Raw genomic sequence first — 21711 nt, forward strand, 5'->3', positions numbered from 1 at the left:
CGAAGATTTCACTATGACCTGACAGCTGGCTTAAGCCCAGAATCTCTCACAGTAGAATGGCTTCTTGTCTCACCTGAGAAGCCTCTTCAGGTGACCAAGAGGAGAGGGAAAGACATTTATTTAGGGAGCCCAGGGTGCAGGTCACATTTGAAAAGGTTGCCACGGCATCGGGGACATTATGCAGGCAGATCAGTGGAGTGTGGCTCATCCCCAGGCACAAACCACATCAAAACCTACTCAGGATTGCGCTGGATGATTTTGCAATTGTTTGCTAAAACAACAAACCAACGTGATTCCCACACTTGTGCTTGTCTTTTACCGTCAGCAATGGCAAGAGCTGACCTGTCTCTACCAAGTGCTCAGCCAAGAACTTGAAGACTCTAACTTCCTATACCTCAATACATCTTAAATTGGGGGGAGGGGAGGGGTGCACATCTGCCATTTTTTGGTCCCATTTCAGAGGCTACTTAGGTATGAGAGATGTAGCAGGAAGTCATGTTGCCCCAGATCTGCTAGAGTAATGTTTGGCTCTAAAGCAAGGAAATACAAGAGACCTTGAAGCTGGTAACCGGCCAATTCTCTTGACTTTACAGTTAATTTTAATACAGCTAGAGGGGATGTCTGATTTCAGAGACAGCTGCTGTAGATCCTCAGTTGGGTTTTGGCTCTATCTTGGAAGGCCTCTTCTAGCGAGGAACATAGTGAAGTGGACTCTGGTGGACCCTGTGGAACAATGTCCAGGCCACGCTGGGAAGTGAACAGCTGAGTTGGCTGGAGGCCTCTGACTCATGGCTTTAGTTAGAAAAATCGGGGGTGAAGGGATGGAGGAGGAGGTTGCAGATCTTAGAGTGACTCACACAAGCCCTCAGGTGGAACTTTCTCCTGATGCTCAGTTCCCGGCCTTAGGAACTGCAGGGGTAAATCACTGCGGACCTATCTTCACCTCTGTAAAAGGAAGAGATTAAAAGCGCCGCCCCCATTTCCCCAACTTTGAGAAGTAACTTCTGTCCTGTGGGTCATTTCCTTGAAGGAGGTGTAGGGGTGTGCGGCCCTCCCTGGCGAGGGCTGCAAAGTGCTAAACTGCTTTAGAGGCGGCAGGGCGCGCACGGGTGAGGCGTCCCCGCCGCGGACTCGGGGCTGCCCAGCCACGCCATCTGTCAGCACTGTACCCAGGGCAGCTCCTCCCAGGAGGAAGCTTTGACGACGGCTTTTCAAAATCACCGCCGCGCTTCCTCCACTCCTTTCTTAAAGGCTCACGGCCGGGAGGGCGCGGCGTCAGCTTCTTCCCACCACCCCAGACCACTGACCCCGGAGAAACTTGTAAAAATTCGGGGCAGGAGCGCAGCCCAAGGACGCGCAGCTCAGCGGCGGGACCCCTAGGCGCGCGCCCCTGGAAGGAGCCCGGGCAGGCTCCCGCAGCAGCCTGCAGCGCCGGGGACCCGCGCGCCGTGCGACCGCGGGCGGGGACAGCCCCGGGGGCTGAAGGTGCCCGGCAGCGCCCCGGATCGCCGTTCCTCCCTGCGTCCCGCCCGCCCGGGGCCTCGCTCACCCCGCCGCTTCTCCCTCTCCCGCAGCCGTGTCGGGACCATGTCTGCGGAGACCGCGAGCGGCCCCACTGAGGACCAGGTGGAGATCCTGGAGTACAACTTCAACAAGGTCAACAAGCACCCGGACCCCACCACTCTGTGCCTGATCGCGGCCGAGGCCGGCCTTTCCGAGGAGGAGACCCAGGTAAGCCCCCGCGCGCGCCGGACTCCTGCCCGCGGGGACCCGCCGCGCCCACCCTCGCCTGGGCGATCTCGAGAAGGTGGGGGGTCGCCCTTGCCCTCGGCTCCCTCTTGGCCTCCTTCCCCCGGCTCTTTCGTCGCTTCTGCCCGCACCCCGGGAGCCCAGACCTGCATCGCTCCCACCGCAGCATCCCAGCTTCCCGGCTCCACGGGCGCCAGGTCTGTCCCTCCACCCCAGCCCGGTGGCTCCCGCGGGAGCTGCTTAGAAGCCCCACGCCCACCCTCCCTTCTCCTTGCTTTCCCACTCTCCCCTACAGCTCGGGATAAACGCTCTCTCCTCCCTCCGGGCTGGGAGCAGCGTCCCTTGGCCCACTTTTGTCTCGCTTTCCCGGGTTTATTTTCTCCTCTGGGCTGGAAGCGAAACCTTCCAGGAGAGGTGCAGTGTGCGCCCTCTGAGCCCAACGCCCTCAAATCTATTCTCAGCGGGAGTGTCAGAGCTGGAAGGGATCTTAGTGATCAGCTATAAATTCAGCCCTCAGGTTTGGTAAACGAGGAAACTGAGGTTCAGAGGGAGAGACTTGCCGTGATGGCACAGGTCATTATGCACGCTCTTTGCATCACATCGCGCTGCAGCTTCCGGTTAGCTGCAGAGCTAAAATTGCACGCAGCCAGGGAGATTTGGTTCCGGTTTTTAAAAATTCCACGGCTCTAAGGTTTAGGGTCCTTTTCTGGAGTTTTCTGAGAAGGTAGACATCTGACATTACAACTGAAGGAAGTGGAAAAAGATGTCACCATAAGTGCATTGATTTATTTATCTATTTTAAAAGCTCCTCTATTATCCTGAAAATTGTTTAGGGTAGAGAATGCAACACTGCCCATGATTTTTAACCACTAGGTGCAGAAGGTGCAGTATTGGCTCCTTCACCTTTTTTTTTTTTCTTAAACCCCTGTCTAAACTCTGACTTCTATTTCCCCTTTGGTCATGGAAAGACAAATAGTTCTGCATGACTATGCCACTTGGAACTCCTCTAGCACCTCTCCTCCCATGGGAGCCCAAAGCAATTCACACCTCTAGCCGCAGGTCTAAAGCAGAGACTTTCTTATTCTTCCCATCTTATAGACCAGAGCATTCAGATATTTTGTTCTCTCCTCACCATGAATCATACTTAGCTGAGGCTTAAAAGCTTGTAATGGGAGCTCCAGTGAATGCTAGAACCAAGACCCCAAGATCCATTTTGGATACCAAGTCCAAAATGATTTTTACTAATTAAGCCTTTGGAGAACTTGCCCAGAGAAAATCCTCCCTCTCCTAGGTCAAACAGAAAGTCCAGCATATCAGTCTTTTGCAAAGGGAACAGATATCTGGCTAGGCAGAACCAGAACTTAATGGAAGGTGATGTACTTTAACCCAAGTCTAACAGCTCATGTTTCTCAGAACCCCAGCTCTCCCCAGGAGGCAGCCTGCTGAACTGTTGTCATTTACAATCCCACACTATATTTAGAAAAGAGGAGTGATCACAGAGACAGTAACTCAACTTTAAGGCTGTGGGTTTACCATGGGCCCCGTATTAGCCTGATTCTCCCTTGGCAAGTGACTGTCATTCCCTTACCTGTAAAGCAGAATGATTATGCTGGCCTTTGTAACAGATGACACTTGCCGCCTATTGCTCCAGGTACTCTCCGAGTATTAAATCATTTATTTGCCACAACAATGCTATGAGATGGGCACTCTTGGCCCCATTGTACAGAAAGCTTAAATAACTTGCTGAAGACCACCATTGGGGAGTAGCAGCGCTGGGATCTGAACCCCGGCAGTCTGGCCCCCTGGCCCAGACGCTTCACTACCATGCTGTTTTGTCTCCACAGAAAAGGAATGGAAACAACTGGGTGGGGTGGGAGGGAAGCACTGAAAATTCAATTTATGTTCTATTTCTTCCTGAAAAAAAATCCATGCAGTAAATGAGTCATCTCAGCCTATATTCAATCTTTCCTCAAGATTCACCTTATACGAGAGAACTGAACTGAGATCAGGTTAGGGGCAGGAAGAAAGAGAGGGCACCCTTCTATAATTGAGGTCAGCCAATTCAGACCCCTAGAGAGCAGGTTCCTCTGCCCCATTCAGGCAGCCCTTCTCCCATCCCCCCCTCTTCTCCCATCCTCAAATGAGCAAATGGTAGACTCAGCCCTGAAGTAAGCATTCGGGGGAGTGAGTCAGCCTCAGAGCAGGGCTCCTCGCTTCCTTTTCCTGCCGCGAGGCTAACACCTTCTTCTTCCCTGAGATTGCCACGGCTCGGCTTGCCCCTCTGTCTTCTGGCATCAACCACAGGGAAGCATCTGAGACCCAAGAGCTCAGAGAGAGGCAGAATTTAGCAGTTTCAGGGAAAGAGGCTTCCTAGGTAACCCTCCGTCATCCCTTACCAGATTGGATCTCATCTTCCAACTTCCCATCCTTCCCTCCCATCCCCTTAACCCCTTCCCAACCCTCTCACCCCCATGTCACTGGTGGGTGAGAATGGTTTCCCCGTAGGGACCCTTTAAATAACTGATGGAGGCCAGGTTTGTTGGGCCTAAACATAAGCAGTGTCTGGTATCAGCACTTCCCCTGTTTCTTTTACTTGTTAGCATTGCCCTTTTCCATGAGAAAAGGTCATCAAAGCCAAAATAATATTTATTTCCTATGCTTGGTCCCTTATGCCTAATACCACCCACTTCCAGAATTGGATTCGTATTCATTTTCCTAGAACAAGTAACACTAGGAGAAGAAAAATAAGCATGTGATGCTCCTATGAGATAGTTAACTCAAGCTGATTCACACTGCTGATACTTTGGCAAAGGCAAGAGGGACTAAAATGTTGACATATTCTCTGACTGGGGGCTTTGACCTCTTTATAACTGTCCCACTGTAGGACAATGTTCTCTACTTGGGGTGGTCGGGGGAGGGACACCTATAGGAACCCAGAAAGAGGTGAAGGATGCTCTAATGGAAATAACTTTTTAAGGTGCATTTACTGGGATCCTAGAATGGGTTTTTTCTCATGACAGTAATTAGATATCTCCTATATTTAAATTAGAGAAACCTTACAGAATCCCGATCCCTGTGTCTTTTATCATTTTGAAGTCAGTGTGAGAAGGGGCTGGGAAAGCTCTTATCAGCCCCTTGGGAGGTTAGAATGATCTTCCATTTTCTATTATCACTGATTCAATCCCAGTGTAGTTGGCGTTGGTTCTTAGATTGGTTTCCAGGATTTTTATCCCCTCTTGATGTCCTGGGACTCTTTCTAGAACCCTGGTTTTAGTTGTTAGATGTCTTATCAGTGGAATAAAGACCTCTAAAGGTCTCCTCCTAAAAAGAATGAAATGTTAGTTACTAGAGAAAAGGACAGGAACAATATTATTTTGCCTCACCCCTTCCCCATCACAGTGTCTAATTATCATCTGTTCTCTCAGAGTAAATAAATCTCCATCAATGGGCAAGGCTAATGAGGGCATCCATTCATAAGCAAGCAAGGGATGAATGTCTTTCCCAGGGGATGACTGAAACAAAGAAGAGAAGGAGAAAGCCAGGTGGAAAATTAGTATTGATGTGAGTGAGATGTGATAAGATTCAGCTCCGGAGGTGAAAAAAGCAAGCAAGGTGTTTAATGATTTTTGTTGGAGAGCAACTGGTTTGCTAAATTATTATATACATATGTGATTTAAAAAATATATATCTGTGGAAAATAGTTGAGCTTTTCTTGAACTTCCTCCCATCCCCCAATGCTAGGGTTCAATTTATTAAGCATTTGGATGCCAACTCACCGATTCACAGATTTGGTCATTGCTGAAGTTATTTTCAGTAACTGTACGTTAATATTTTGCTTCATTACTAGTATAAAGATGTGGGTGGCTCTTCTGAATGAAGCCAGCTCAATCATTTTGTCTTAAATGAATCCTGATAGAAAATGAGCCTTTCCCCCTCCAAGTTTTAATTAGTCAGTCTGTAAAACTCTGCCATTTATTCAGCTCTAGAAACTGGAAATTCTGTTTAATCAGACCTTGTAGCCTTGAAACCCCTGCAGAGCTACCTCATTAATGAAACTGGAACTATGCTGCTCTCACACCAGATTCCAGAGTTAACTAAATACACACATGGATCACAGAAGCAAATATGCCCACCTTTAGCAGTAGAACGTTGGTTAAAGCCACCAAAGATACATGAGCTCTGTATTCTCCTTAAGGTTGGAGATCCCCAGGAGTGAACTATGGCACCCAGAGAGCAACCCCCAAAGAGAAGGCTTCCCTACGAGTAGTCTGCTGCCCCTGGCTTTAGATTACTTTTCTCTGCTGCCACCCCACAGTACAAAGGTATATAAGACAACTGATCTTGACAGCTGTTAGGCACTTCAGTGTGTAAACTGTTGAACAGTTAGGGAGAGTTATAGGCATGGTCCCTTGCTGTTCAGCCAGGTGAGCATTGGTGCAGAGCCCTAGACCGTGCTGTGGGCTCGCTCCCTTCTAGCTCTACAGACCTTGAGCCTTAGAAGCACTCCTTCCCCTGTGGTTCTCCCCCTTTCTTCTCATGTTGGGCTTATGCTGAAATGCCTTTTGACTCCCTAGATCTCCGCAGAGATGAGGTCTTCCCACGCATGGCCCTAGAACCCACCCGGTTTGTTCAGAGGTTGAATCTGCATCTGGCTGTGCTAAGTCAGAGCCCTCTAGGTGTTTCTCACCATACCATCTCCATCAGCACATTCCAGGTCTGGCATCTATCCCACAGCTGTGTTCTTTTTGCTTCCTTTCTGTCCCCTCATCTACTGACCCCTAGAACAGGTAAATTTTAGAAACACTACAAGGGATGGTAGGAAGCCCCTAAGTTTACCTCTTCATTTACAGTTGAGCTGACTGGCGCTCTAACTTCCTCAAGTTCTCAGAGCCAGTTGGTTACAATAGAGCTTCCTGTTGGCAGGGCCCAGGAAGCCCCCAGTGGTCACCTACAGTATGACATGAAAACGTCTTCATTCTCAAAGTGGGCCATGATGTGTGAAAGGTTGGGAAGCACAGGAGAATAAAGCCTGGAGGTCCTGCCTTCCCACACAGCCCTCTACTCATCCTCTCCCATGTGGATTAATGCTTGCTGCTTCTATTTCTTCACTATTGCCTCTTCAATGTTGTTGTTTAAAAATCCAGATTCCTCCTGGCCAACCTGGTTCATACCCCAGACTATTCCCCAGCATGGGTCTCCTTATCTCCACTTTGCAGAATCCCCTGCCCTTCAGGGGTATAATAAAGGCAGATCTATATGCCTTTACATACATTTTAAAATGCATAAAATATGTTTTAGCCCTCACATGGTACCTTGTCTAGAAGTATCCCATCTGGGGCTTTTCCTAAATCCATGGTCACTTTTGCAAGGTGTGAATATTTGGGTCACACAGAGCTAGATTTTGAGTAAACTGGGAATCCCACTTGCTCTTTTCTCACTGTTCAGTGGCCCTGGAGCAGGAACGATTGGTCTAGACTACTCCATGGATCCTCAAAAAGGAGTGCCCCAAGGTTGTTCAGTGCTTAGTTTTTCATTCATTTTATTCAACAAATTCTTACTAAGTGCTACTGATGACCAAGGCCCTTGAGATTATCACACATTGATGGGGTATAGCAGCCATACAGATTTATCTGGGGCATCAAGGAGATGCTTCAATTTCTTTTATTCATTCAACAAACATTTATTAATCTCTGTTAAGCCCTTATGCTAGGGGCTAATGATGGTAAGATATGCAGACTCTGCTTTCATGGATCTCATATTCTAGAAGGAAATGTAGATTAAAAACAAGTGAATACACAAATAAATTAATTACAGATATTAAAAGTTCTGTGAAGGTAACAAAGTATTAACATAGAGAATAGGAGATGGATGGAGAATCTACTTTAGATAAAATGGTTAGGGAAGGCTTCATTGAGAAGGTTCTATTTAAGCTGAGCCCTGAGGATTATTTATCATCAGATAAATAATGAAGGTCAGATATTCTAAGCATAGAAAACAGTATGTACAAAGGTCCTGAGGCAGAAATATAAGTATCACAATGAGAAGAACCATCCCCAGGGACTCAGTTCTTGCTTTCCTCTTTTCCAGCTGGGCCACAGAAGCTACTTTTAGAAAGGGAATGGACATTTCAGTTTTTCAGTATGTGACAGGTAATTTTGCACATTTCCCTCCTCCAGAAATGGTTCAAGCAGCGCCTGGCCCAGTGGCGGCTATCAGAAGGCCTACCCTCAGAGTGCAGATCCGTCACAGACTGAGGAGACGGTGGTCATTGGCGGCTTCCCTCCATGAAGACCATCTGCTGTTTCTCTCCTTGGCTTAATCAAGCTCTTTTGGTTTTTCAGTGTAGTGTCATATGCTCCTCTGTTAGCTGTCCTGCTATTTAACACAACGTTGGATTTTTTTTTTAATGTACATAACTAGAAAAGAAAATAACAATAGGAAGCTATGGGCAGCTTCTGTGTAAAGCAGTGGCTTGGCTGGAAGTGGTGTGGCTTGCATTTCCTTTGGGTCATGATGACAGATGGTGTGAAAACCATCTAAGTTTATTTTTTGACCATCACCTCCCAGTAACAATTTACTTTCACCATCCATTTCAGAACAGACAAGGCCTCTGTTGAAAAGATAGCATGACCAAGAGGGAGAAACATTCCTTCTAATTCTACTTCCCTAAGTCATTTTCCTTGTGTTTCATTTAATACATTGAGATTGAGTGAGAATGCAGAGGGAATTTGAGTTATTCAGATTCCATAAAGCAGTTCCTTGGATTATAGCTGAATTAACTTGGAAAGCACTCAGGCTGGAAGACAGAAACTTCCACTGGCAGAAAATCAAGTAACTAAGGAAAAAAATCCACAAAAGTCTTGAATTTACCTTATTTAAATGCATTTGTTAAATTCATTTTGCTAAACAAAATGAACTGCTTTTTGTCTCTAAAATGATATTCTAAATAAAACCTTAACATTTTGTTGAAAATGCACTGAGTCCTCTGCAGATTTTTAACTGAATAATAAGCATATCAAAGAAAAACAGAATAGCTCAACATAGAAGCCACCTGACAAAAGAGCTGTCATCTTCTAAATCCTTGCTACTCAAAGAGTCGTCCAGGACTGGCGTCATCAGCATTAGCTGCAAGCTTGTGAGAGGTGAAGAATCTCAGACTCCAATCCAGACCTACTGAATCAGAATCTGCATTTTCAACAAGCTCTCCAGGTGGTGTCTATGCACGTGAAAGCTTAAGCAGCACTGCTCTAAAGGACTCTACAGTCGATTTGCATCCATTTTCTATCAGAGCACATTAAACATCTTAGCAGTCCATTGGTTAAGATTGTGTTTGATTGCATGGAGCAGTAACTTGATTACAATGGATTAACCAAATAGGCTTTTTGTATGTTTGTTTAATTGATTAATTATTTTTACATAAGAAATCAGCAGGTAGGTTGCTCCCTAAGATTGCCAAGAACTTGCAGACATTTTATCTTCCTACTTTCCTATCTTTAGCATGTGGCTCTTGTGTTTATGGAGACAAGATGGATGCATTTCAAGTAAAAAAGGAAAAAGCAAAGGGAAATGCCAGCTAAGACTTTTCCCTGTAAAAAAGGTTCCTGGAGGCCCCCATCTAGGGACTTCCCCCTACATCTCATTGGCCAGAACTGGGTCACATGGCTACTCCCAACTGCAAGGGAGTTGGGAAGGTGAGTCTTTTTAATTGGACATAGTACTGCCTTGAGAAAAATTAGGGTTCTGTTGGTAAGAAAGAAGGGGAGGATGGATATTGGAAAAGCCACTAGCAGTGTCTGCCAGCCCAGCCCAGAATGATGCCGGTGTGCACTTCTGAACTCTTACCTACAATGCAGGCACAGTCTTTTCAGTTCTTTAAAATAAAGAGCCCAGAATAAGAAATACTAGTGGTTATGCAGAATACAAATGTTTACAAGACCCCATTAAACATCCTTGGCACGCTTCCTCGTCCTCTACCTTAAAACATTTCTTCTCTAAACAGTACACAGTGAACCAGGGTCTGAGCAGCACAGCCTCATCTGGCTTGCTCCTCTGCAACCTAATTGATGGTGGTCTGAGAATCTGTCAGCACAGGGCTGGATACTGACATCACTTTCTGGAAAGAAGGAAGGGAGGAGGTGGGGACAATACAGGAATGTGAGCACATCATACATACCCGCATAGAGAGAGTATTCTTTACCTTTCAAAGCACTTTCATAGACACAGACTAACAGAGAGAAAAAAAAAAGTGCTGTTAATATGACTGTGGGCAAAGCAGATCCAGACAGAGCATGGAGATTTGCCCATGTCAGGCAATGAGAGAGATGCTAAACCAGGTCTAAGCCCCAGCACAGAAGTCTTTCCAGCACACCAGAGACATGATTCTAGAATAAGCCATTCGGGACAAGAAGAGTTAACCAGCTGGGCAGAGAGTGTGCCTTTAGCTGGGAGCTGAGAAGCATGTTTAGGACAGAAGGATCACTTCCTGTGTTTATCAGGCCCAAGAGTCAACAGTCCTTAAATAGCAGGTGCTGGAAGGGAATGAGGATCAGGTATCCTTTAACTAATTAATTATTCAATTAATATATATGTTTAACTAGAGCCAAGTTTTTTATTTGTTCATTTCTTGCATTTGAAGTACTCCTGATGATACCATAGTCCTTAACCACCACTCAACTTCAACCAACCACTTTGCCACATTTTCCTCTGTCAGTTTTTCAGAGGCCTACCCATTGCCCTAGTTTCTCATTGTCATCAACCTTAATTAGGTTGATTTAGTGTTCAGCAGGTGGAGTGAAATCTTAAATGTACCTGAACCTCCACCTCTGCACTGCTGGGCGGCCTCAGGGAAAGAGTCAGTGCCCTTTTAAATGTAAATTTGTTACCAATATTAACCTCCGTGAGTTTACTTTTTCAACTGTAATACAAAGATAGCAATACTCTACTAAAAGAAAAAAAGCACTTTGTAAATAGTAATAATAATTACTATTGCTAGTACTCTAGAGCTCTCTAACTCTAGATCAAAATCTTTTTTTTTTTAATAAAGTCTCTTTATTCTTTTTTTTTTAAAATTAATTAATTAATTAATTTATGGTTGTGTTGGGTCTTCGTTTCTGTGCGAGGGCTTCCTCTAGTTGTGGCAAGCGGGGTCCACTCTTCATCGCGGTGCGCGGGCCTCTCACTATCGCGGCCTCTCTTGTTGCGGAGCACAGGCTCCTGACGCGCAGGCTCAGTAATTGTGGCTCACGGGCCTAGTTGCTCCGCGGCATGTGGGATCTTCCCAGACCAGGGCCCGAACCCATGTCCCCTGCATTGGCAGGCGGATTCTCAACCACTGCGCCACCAGGGAAGCCCTCAAAATCTTTTTAGAGCCCCTCTAACTCTAGATCAGCTCTCTTTAGAGCTTGCTGTGCAGTCCAGTTTGGTAGCCACTAGCCACATGTGGCTATTGAACACTTGAAATGTGGCTAATCCAAATTGAGATGTGCTGTAAAGTGCCCACCAGATATCAGAGCCTGAGTATGAAAAAAGAAAATGTAAAATATCTCATTAATAATTTTTCTCTTGGTTACATGTTGAAATCATAGTGTTTTGGATACACTGGGTCAGATGAAATAAATTATTGAAATTTGAAAAAAAAAAAATTACTACTGCTACAAAGTACTAATGAGGACAGGGAAAGGTTCATTTTGATGCCTGAGGTAAGTCTTAACCAGAACCCAGAGCTCTAACTAACTTTTAATATCAGGAGTCTCTTCTGGACACCCAGGGTCACACACCAAAGTGGTAATACCCACCCCAGGCTGAGAAAAACTGCACAATCCCCTCTTTCTTTGCTGTGTGTCCTAGTTCTGTTGCTGACACTGTTGGTTACTTAGCCTGATAATTATTCCCAACCCCTCTCTCTGTTACCTCCTTTCTCTACCAAGGCTGCTGAGGCTGGAAAACCAAAATACAATACTACTCCTGTTTTCATCCTCACGCGGAGCTGTGGTCATGTGACACAGTCTGGCCAATGAGGTTTAGGTTTAAGCGCGCGGTGGGGGGAGGCGGGGAGGCAGTGTTAAAAGGCTTTGGGGAAGAGTTTTTTTGTTTTTTTTTTTTTGCCTGTGTAGGTCTTTGTTGCTGTGCGTGGGCTTCCTCTAGTTGCGGCGAGTGGAGGCTACTCTTCGTTGTGGTGCGTGTGCTTCTCATTGCAGTGGCTTCTCTTGTTGCAGAGCACGGGCTCTAGGCGCGTGGGCTTCAGCAGTTGTGGTGCGTGGGCTCAGTACTTGTGGCTCGCGGCTCTAGAGCACAGGCTCAGTAGTTGTGGTGCACGGGCTTAGTTGCTCCGCGGCATGTGGGATCTTCCCGGACCAGGGCTCTAACCCGTGTTCCCTGCATTGGCAGGCGGATTCTTAACCACTGCGCCACCAGAGAAGTTCTGGTGGGGAAGAGTTTTGTGTTTCCTGCTAAAAGGTACAGAAGCAGCAGGCTCTGTCCTCTTCTCTTGTCTTGAATGGCACCAGTTTCATTTGTTAATTGTAGAAACAGATAAGCAAAACAAACCCCAAACAAACATACAATAAAACAAACAAACCCCATAAAAATTAACCATGATCTCACCATGCAGAGGTAACCCTAATATTAACCTTAATATTCTTGAGGGTAGGCATGTTTCCAGTGCATAAATACACAGGGAGCTGGGAGAAGAAACCATTTTAGGAGGTAGCTGCTGCTTGAACCACTGCTCTGAGAGGATGTATAAATGAAAAACGCTTGTTTTTCTCTGCTACAACACTCTACTCAGAATATTTCAGTTCTGACACCAGATAGGTGGGGTTTTTTCCCCCCCACATGCAGCGATTCTGTGACACCAATTGGATGTCTTGCAATTCAATTCGGTCTGACACTGTCTACCTGGACTTAGCCTCAGATCCCACAGGTTAAGGGCTCAGTCCCACAAGACTGCCCCCCACTTCAGATGCCAGTCGCAAGCCCAGGTTGTTACCTGTGCTTCTGATCGATTGGCTGTAAATTGGAGGTTTCCAAGACCCCCTCCTCGGATTGGATTGATTTGCTAGAGCAGCTCACGGAACTCAGGAAAAGTTTTCTTACCAGATTGCCAGTTTATTATAAAGGATATAACTCAGGACCAGCTAGATGGAAGAGGTGCAAAGAGCAAGGTGTGCGGGGGAAGGATGTGGGGCTCCCAGGTCCTCTCTGGGCACAGCACTCTCCCAGCACCTCCACCTATTCACCAACCCAGAAGCTCTCTGAACACTGTACTTCAGGGGGTTTTTATGGAGGTTTTTGATTGATAAAATCATTGGCCATTCACTATTAAATTCAAATCCCAGCCCCTCTCCCCCCCCTGGAGGTCAGAGGTGGAGGGGTGGGGCTGAAAGTTCCAACCCTCTAATCACCTGATTGGTTCTCCCGGTGACCAGTCCCCATCCTGTGGTTATCCAGGGGCTTTCCAAAAATCACCTCCATGACATAAATTCAGGTGTGGTTGAAAGGGGCTTGTTATGAATAACAAGATGCTCCCTTCACCTTTCTCACTCTGGAGCTACTTCAGAAATTGGAGCTATTTGAGGGCAAAAGACCAGATACTATAACAAAAGATGCTCAAGTTACCCTTATCACTTAGGAAACTACAAGGGTTTTAGGAGCTGTGTGCCAGGAGTAAGATGAAGAGCAACATATGTATTTCTTATTATTGATTGCAATATCCTTAGAAAGATTCTTCCTAAGGGAGAATTTGCTCTTTTGTTTATGAAAGCGTCCTGATGAGTGTTTTTGGCTATAAAACATAGGTCTAGAAGGAGAAAAAAAAAAATGAAGAATTCAGTGGCTGTGCACAATAAAGTAGCAGGAACTTAGGACTGTGTCCCATGGATGCTCAGGTAGGAGGCTAGCTGGGGCCCTCAGGCACTGAGAGGAGAGATGGAGAAGAATGATCTGGTATTGGAGTGCAGGCTCCAGCAACGAGTTGGCTGACCCAGAAGGCTGGTGGAGTTGGCTCAGAGACTTCAAAATGTCAAATATTCATTTTAAATTAACACCTGTACAATGCTGGTCCACTGCTGCCATTCTGTCACTGCTGTTTGTTATCTTCTACCTTTAGGAAAGCACTATTGCACAAAATAGCCGTGCATTGGTGATGCTTTGGGAGCCGGGAAAGGAGCTGCTTGGGCCACATTTGTGGCCCACAGTGGACGGCAGAAGCTCTGTTTCTGCCTGCTCTCTTCTTATAAAGGGGTTAACACCACTCCTTTACATTTGGGGAACACCTCCCACTTCATGTGGTCCTGGTAGAGCAGTCAATCACAGTGTCCCAGGTTCCCCACTCTACTCAGAATTAGACACACGACCCAGACTGGCCAATCACAAAGCCACCTCCCTTCACACACGGGGACTGAACCAAGGTATGGGCACTTGACCTAAGCTGAGCCAATCAAAATCCCTCACCAGAGTTTTCCCAACTGGACCGGGAGGGGCAGTTCTCTATTAACCTCGTGCATGGAGGGTTGTGAGGGTGGAGGCCTGGGGTTGCAGGCAGCCATCTACCCAGCCACGTAGAGAAGGTTACACTGTAATGAGAGACAATGGAGGCAGGTAGAGATGGAAGTTAGAAAAAGAGAGAGAGAGACAGACAGACAGAAGCTAGGTCCACTCTTCCCTCAGGCCATCCCAGCCTTCCTAGCTCTGTGAACCAGTGAATTCCCTTCTTGGTGTGTCTGTCATTTGCAGCAAAAAGAATCCTAACTAATGGGAGAGTGAAGAAAGGAAGAGAGGAGTGCGTGGAAGGAGGAATATTGGCCACTAGGGGAATTATGAATCCAGGAGAAGCAGGAGCTTAGAGTAGAAAAGAGCCAGGAATACATAGGCCAACAAACCCTGAAAGTAATTGGACAGAGTACCAGACATTTCTCAATCGCTGCGGACTTGAGAAAAAAGATTATTTTTCCATATTAATGGAAAAGATTACTAACAGGTAGATAATATTTGGATAATAAGTACATACTTTTTTGAATTAAGTGCAAATATATGGTAGATATGATTTTGTTACCTTCCTGGGGACATCTGGCTACTCTCCCTCAACCCTGGCCATCTCCATGTAGAAATCTTGTTCCACATATTCCACTGTCCACTAAAGGGCCATTTTAAAACCTCACACTGTTTCAAATGTATACCTGCCCAAATTCAATGTCAAAGTCACTAGCAATAATAATGGTATAATTTAAAACTTCATATTCTCATCCCATGATGGAAGTACTAGGGGGCAGTGGAGCACACGTAAGTCAGGCAGGGATGCAGGACATGAGCCACTGTTTATGTCGACAAGGAAGGACAATAAGATTTCTTGGTTTTCAGAAGGCTGGTGCTTTGATGGTGTGGGCTCTGTGAACAATTATAGGCATGAAGAAGCAAAGGTTTCTAGAGAGCTTCTCTCTTCAGCTTCACCATCTGCTGTATTCTGACAAATATTTCAGCACTGCTGCACTGGGGATGTACTCCTGTAAACATAAATTTCAATGTGGCTCCTTGTAAGAGTTTACCACCTAAACTTAGAAAAATATGAGAAACACTGGACTTGAATCTCAATTTATGTAAGTCATCCAACTACCTAGATACAATGACCAACTGACTCATAGTTTCTATGACTCATCCTTGGAGTTCCAGATGAGCAATGCAGAAGGATTTTCTTTCTCTTTCTCCCAGATGGAGGCTCCCTCTCCCCACCCCTTTTTTAAAAGAAGCTTTCTACTTTGGAATTTGGCACTGCCTGGGAGTGAAGAAGGCAAGTCTCTGGGGGTAGTGATGCTGAGGATAAGAATCCTCAGGGCATAGCATAGGAACCATAATCCAGAAGCTTAGAACCTTTTCAAGATATAGAATGTGTGTTCATGTATGAGAAAAACTGTATATATATATACAGCTATATATATATATATATATATATATATATATATATATATATATATATATATATATATATATCCCCTTTCTCCAGAGGGGGAGAGCTGAGGCAGAGAATTCTGGTTGTCCCGTTAGCCCTTCTCTCTTTCTTTTTGTAATTTTTATCTGAGGAGAACGGCTGCCCAGCTAAAGACTAAATTTGCTCACTTCCCATATAGTTATAGCCAGCCTCCAATGAGCTCTGCCTTCTGGTATTCACACATTTGCATAGGCCCTTCCCACACTGAACAGGGGTTGGTCTGTGTGACCCAGTAAAAAAAAGCAGAAATGATGATGTGTCACTTCTGAGATTAGTTTCTAAAAGACACTGCAGCTTCTCTCTCTCTCTCCCTCTCTCTCTCTCTCTCTCTCTGGGATTAGTTGCTCCAGGGAAAGGCAGCTGCCATGTGGAGAGGTCCACGTGGCAAGGTACTAAGGCCCCTGAAAACAGCCAGTGAGGAAAGAGGTCTGCCAAGAACCCTGTGAGCGAGCTTGGAAGTGCGTCCTCCAGCCCCTGTCTAGCTTTCAGACAACTGCAGCCCCTGAGCCACAAACCACTCAACTAAGCTGCTCCTGAAATGGCTTGATAGAATAAAGGTCTGTTGTTTTAATCTGCTAAGCTTTGGGATAATGTGTTAGGCAGCAATAGATAACTAAAGCTCTGGATGTGGTCCGTGAAGTGATGTGTGCTACTTCCGTGTCATGCCCCTAAAAAACCAAGTGTGTTCTCTTGTTTCTCCTTCCCACTTCCCATGAGCTAGAATGTGACTATGGTAATTGGCTGTCTCATATCATGCAGATGACCGCAATCCCTTAGGTGCTGGAGGGCAACAAAACAGAAAAAGCCTGGGTCTCTGTATTAGTCAGGAAATAGCAGGTTTAGCTGCACTAACAACCAACTTCTGATCTCAGTGGCCTAAAAGCAATGCTTTATTTCTCACTTCCACAAATCTGCTGCAGCTCTGAGAAACTCTTCAGGATGGCTGTCCTTCATATCAATAGTGCTTCCACAAATTTCAGTGAACAGGGAAAGGAGTGCGAAAGCCTTGCGTTGGCAACTAAGTGCTTCTCTGACACACCTCACACTCACTCACTCACATTTCACTGGCCAAAGCAAGTTGCATGACCACAACTAACCCCAAGGGGGCAGAAGAGCACATTTCTTCCTTATTTCCAGAGGAAGAAGACTGGAAATACTTTTTTCAGCAGAACTAATAATCTACCAAAGCACTCAGCACCATCAAGTCATTGCACCAACCCTGGACTTCTATATAGGACTATACCTGATAGAGAATAAAGTTACATCTTGATTAAGTCACAGTGTTGGGGATCTCTTATTATAGAGCCTAGCCTTTACCCTAAGCAATAAAGGCATATAGATTAAAGAATGGATCTAGGATCTGCCTACCTACTAACTGATTCTAAAGTTATTGACAAGGAAAATGAAGGCACACAAATGGATAGTCCTACTTGTCCTTCCACATCCACTCGGCATCCTTTTCTACCTGACTCTGTGGCCAAGGAGGGTGACATTACAGATACCTCAACCAGGCTCCCTTGCTCCCTGACTTCTGCTGGGGTTTAGCCAATGATAGTCACTAGCAGGAGATCAGAGGATAAGAGTAGAGTAAGATCAGGGTATTTTTTCCCAGTCTACGTCCATCCAGAGTCATGGTTTGACAGTGACTATGTTCTTCTAGCCAAGGCCACAGCCTCTGTCAGGGGGCCCTTTCCACAGCTATAAGTCTCTCCAGCTTTCAGTAACCTCTTCCTCTCCTTGACCTATTCTAATCCTAGAGGTAGTAACGCTTATTAGCCCCAGTGTTTCACTACCCTTCTTGATTTCCCTTAAAACTCAAATCTTTGTAGAGTCCTTTCATTAAATTGTCTTAATTACTTCCGCCATCTATTTCCTGTCAGTACCCTAACCAATGCAACACTTCTCCCTTGACTGATAGCTATTAGTCAAAACAACCAATGACATAAGAAATAGGCAGACATGATAATCCCAAAAGGGTGGTGATGATCTTTTAGATCAACAATGTAATAATGAGATCAAATAGGCATTAGCACCCAAATCTCACAGCGCATGGGAAAGATGTCCCCTGTACTGGCATCATCAAAACAGTGAGAAGCCAAGTGGCATCTTAAATATTTGCAACTTTATGCCAAATCGTTCCAGCAAAAGCTTGTTGACATACTTATTCCAAAATTAAAGCTTATCCCCAAATATCTCCATTATTCATTTCAAATATCACTGGCTTACCAACTCAATTCCTTAGCTGGAGTTCCACTGAGTTCAGCCAGGAAGCTTTGAATTAGAACATGGAGTTTGCCAGGTTCATGTTTGAACAAGATTCAAGGAGCCTCCAAAAATCTCACAGGTCAAAGAGAGTACAGCTCACAGCCCAGCTCATCTGTGGTAAAAGAAGGAAAGAGAGAGAGAGAGGTGGGCTGGGGAAGAAGGGAGGGAGCAAATTTAGGGAGGGAGGCAGGGAGGAACGAACCTGCCTATCAAGTTCACAGGAAGAAAGATGGTTCTTCAAATGAGAAGATGTTTCTTCCACATTAAAAAACCCAAACACCCTCATATCGGAGTGCTCCCCAAGGGGCACACATCTAGGGGACCTAGAAGAGAATGTGGCTTTGCTGCCAAACACGTCAGCTTCCAGTGGGGGGTATCTGCAGTGGCAGGAGGAGACAGATCAAGGAAAATGACTTTTATCCATAAAGATGTCTGGGATATAAAATCCTCCATGATCAAACAGGACAGCTGAGAGGAAAATAAAAAATATCAGAGTCTTCATCCATTTATTAAAATATTCACTCATTCTAATCCAAAACAAACAACGCCAACAAAACCATGCGTATTTGTTAGGATGATTTTGGCTACAAGTGAGTGAATATCCAACTGAAAGTGTCTTATCAGGTTTTCTATTTTCTCATATAAGAAATGTAGGTGATTTCAGGTTTGGCTAATTTGACCACCTAACTAGGCCAGAGCTCTGTGTCATCCTCCCTGAGATTCTCTTCTCTTTCTCTTGGTGGTCGCAAGATTACTACTCCAGTTCCAAGCACCACATCCCACATTAACACCGCCCACCGTCCAGACACAGGAAGGAAAAGCCCTGCCTTTCTCTTCAGGCAACTCTCATTTTATTGTTTTAGGGAGGAAAAGCCTTTTCCAGAAGCCCCCCAACAGTCTTCCCCTTGCCCCTCACTGTCTGGAATTGCACCACATGTCCACCCCATGCTTATAACTATCAAAGATAGCCAGCACTTAGAACAGACTGGCACATAGCAGGAGCTCATTAAATATTTGCCAAATGAATGAAAGGTGAATTGGACTACCATGGTTGCCTTAGACTAATTCCAGCCCATTTCATAGAATCCATTTTCCTAGAACACACTGTTGTTTGATAGCTGAAGAAAATTTGCATTTTCTTTTCAAAGAAGAAGGAAGGAATAGCTTTTGAGCAGTCAGCCAACAGCATATGCCACATTACGCCATTTCTTTTTTCTTTTTCCTTTTTGGCCAAACTGTGCAGCTTGCGGGATCTTAGTTCCCTGACTCCCCGACCAGGTTGATCCCGGGGCCCCAGCAGTGAAAGCACCGAGTCCTAACCACTGGACCACCAGGGAATTCTCACACCTTTTTTTTTTTTTTTTTTTTTGCTTTGTGTATTTCTGTATTATCTTTTTTTTTTTTTTTACATCTTTATTGGAGTATAATTGCTTTACCATGTTGTGTTAGTTTCTGCTGTAAAACAAAGTGAATCAGCTATATGCATACACATGTCCCCATATCCCTTCCCTCTTGCATCTCCCTCCCACCCTCCTTATCCCACCCATCTAGGTGGTTGCAAAGCACTGAGCTGATCTCCCTGTGCTATGCAGCTGCTTCTCACTAGCTATTTTACATTTGGTAGTGTATATATGTCCATCCTATTCTCTCACTTCATCCCAGCTTATCCTTCCCCCTCCCCGTGTCCTGAAGTCCATTCTCTATGTCTGTGTCTTTATTCCTGTCCTGCCCCTGGGTTCATCAGAACCAGTTATGTTTAGATTCCATATGTATGTGTTAGCATACCGTATTTGTTTTTCTCTTTCTGACTTACTTCACTCTGTATGACAGACTCTAGGTCCATCTACTTCACCTACAAATAACTCAATTTCGTTTCTTTTTATGGCTGAGTAATATTCCATTGTATATATGTGTCACATCTTCTTTATCCATTCATCTGTTGATGGACATTTAGGTTGCTTCCATGTCCTGGCTATTGTAAATAGTGCTGAATGAAGATTGTGGTGCACGACTCTTTTTGAATTATGGTTTTCTCAGGGTATATGCCCAGTAGTAGGATTGCTGGGTCATATGGTAGTTCTATTTTTAGTTTTTTAAGGAACCTCCATATTGTTCTCCATAGTGACTGTATCAATTTACATTCCCACCAACAGGGCAAGAGGGTTCCCTTTTCTCCACACCCTCTCCAGCATTTATTGTTTGTAGAGTTTTTGATGATGGCCATTCTGACCAGTGTGAGGTGATACCTCATTGTAGTTTTGATTTGCATTTCTCTAATGATTAGTGATGTTGAGCATCTTTTCATGTGTTTGTTGGCATTCTGTATATCTTCTTTGGAGAAACATCTATTTAGGTCTTCTGCCCATTTTTGGATTGGGTTGTTTTTTTGATATTCAGCTGCATGAGCTGCTTGTAAATTTTGGAGATTAAACCTTTGTCAGTTGCTTCGTTTGCAAATATTTTCTCCCATTCTGAGGGCTGTATTTTCCTCTTTTTTAATGGTTTCCTTTGCTGTGCAAAAGTTTTTAAGTTTCATTAGGTCCCATTTGTTTATTTTTGTTTTTATTTCCATTTCTCTAGGAGGTGGGTCAAAAAAGATCTTGCTGTGATTTATGTCATAGAGTTTCTGCCTATGTTTTCCTCTAAGAGTTTTATAGTGTCTGGTCATACATTTAGAGCTTTAATCCATTTTGAGTTTATTTTTGTGTATGGTGTTAGGTAGTGTTCTAGTTCAATTCTTTTACAGGTAGCTGCCCAGTTTTCCCAGCACCACTTATTGAAGAGGCTGTCTTTTCTCCATTGTACATTCTTGCCTCCTTTATCAAAGATAAGATGACCATATGTGTGTCAGTTTATCTCTGGGCTTTCTATCCTGTTCCATTGATCTATATCTCTGTTTTGTGCCAGTACCATACTGTCTTGATTACTGTAGTATAGTCTGAAGTCCGGGAGCCTGATTCCTCCAGCTCCATTTTTCTTTCTTAAGATTGCTTTGGCTATTCAGGGTCTTTTGTGTTTCCATACAAATTGTGCAATTTTTTTGTTCTAGTTCTGTGAAAAATGTCATTGGTAGTTTGATAGGGATTGCACTGAATCTGTAGATTGCTTTGGGTAGTACAGTCATTTTCACAATGTTGATTCTTCCAATTCAAGAACATGGTATATCTTTCCATCTTGTTTGTATCATCTTTAATTTCTTTTATCAGTGTCTTATAGTTTTCTGCATACAGGTCTTTTGTCTCCTTAGGTAGGTTTACTCCTAGGTATTTCATTCTTTTTGTTGCAATGGTAAATGGGAGTGTTTCCTTCATTTCTCTTTCAGATTTGTCATCATTAGTGTATAGGAATGCAAGAGATTTCTGTGCATTAATTTTGTATCCTGCTACTCTACCAAATTCATTGATTAGCTCTAGTAGTTTTCTGGTGGCATCTTTAGGATTCTCTATGTATAGTATCATGTCATCTGCAAACAGTGACAGTTTTACTTCTTCATTTCCTATTTGGATTCCTTTTATTTCTTTTTCTTCTCTGATTTCTGTGGCTAAAACTTCCAAAACTATGTTGAATAATAGTGGTGAGAGTGGGCAACCTTGTCTTGTTCCTGATCTTAGAGGAAATTTTTCAGTTTTTCACCATTGAGTATGATGCTTGCTGTGGGTTTGTCATATATGGCCTTTATTATGTTGAAGTAGGTTCCCTCTATGCCCATTTTCTGG

The 21711-nt window shown here is 44.5% G+C and overlaps 1 protein-coding gene across 1 annotated transcript; it reads left to right on the forward strand.

Moving 5' to 3' along the window:
• The first annotated feature begins 1401 nt into the window (after nucleotides 1-1401).
• HOPX (HOP homeobox) lies at nucleotides 1402-8721 on the forward strand. Its single transcript, XM_059924084.1, has 2 exons — nucleotides 1402-1731; nucleotides 7926-8721. Exons 1-2 carry the CDS (start codon nucleotides 1588-1590, stop codon nucleotides 8001-8003), a joined length of 222 nt encoding a protein of 73 aa, XP_059780067.1. The 5' UTR covers nucleotides 1402-1587; the 3' UTR covers nucleotides 8004-8721.
• Nucleotides 8722-21711: the final 12990 nt, after the last annotated feature.

Source organism: Balaenoptera ricei, chromosome 5 (genome assembly GCF_028023285.1).
Source record: "Balaenoptera ricei isolate mBalRic1 chromosome 5, mBalRic1.hap2, whole genome shotgun sequence".
Classification (NCBI taxonomy): domain Eukaryota; kingdom Metazoa; phylum Chordata; class Mammalia; order Artiodactyla; family Balaenopteridae; genus Balaenoptera; species Balaenoptera ricei.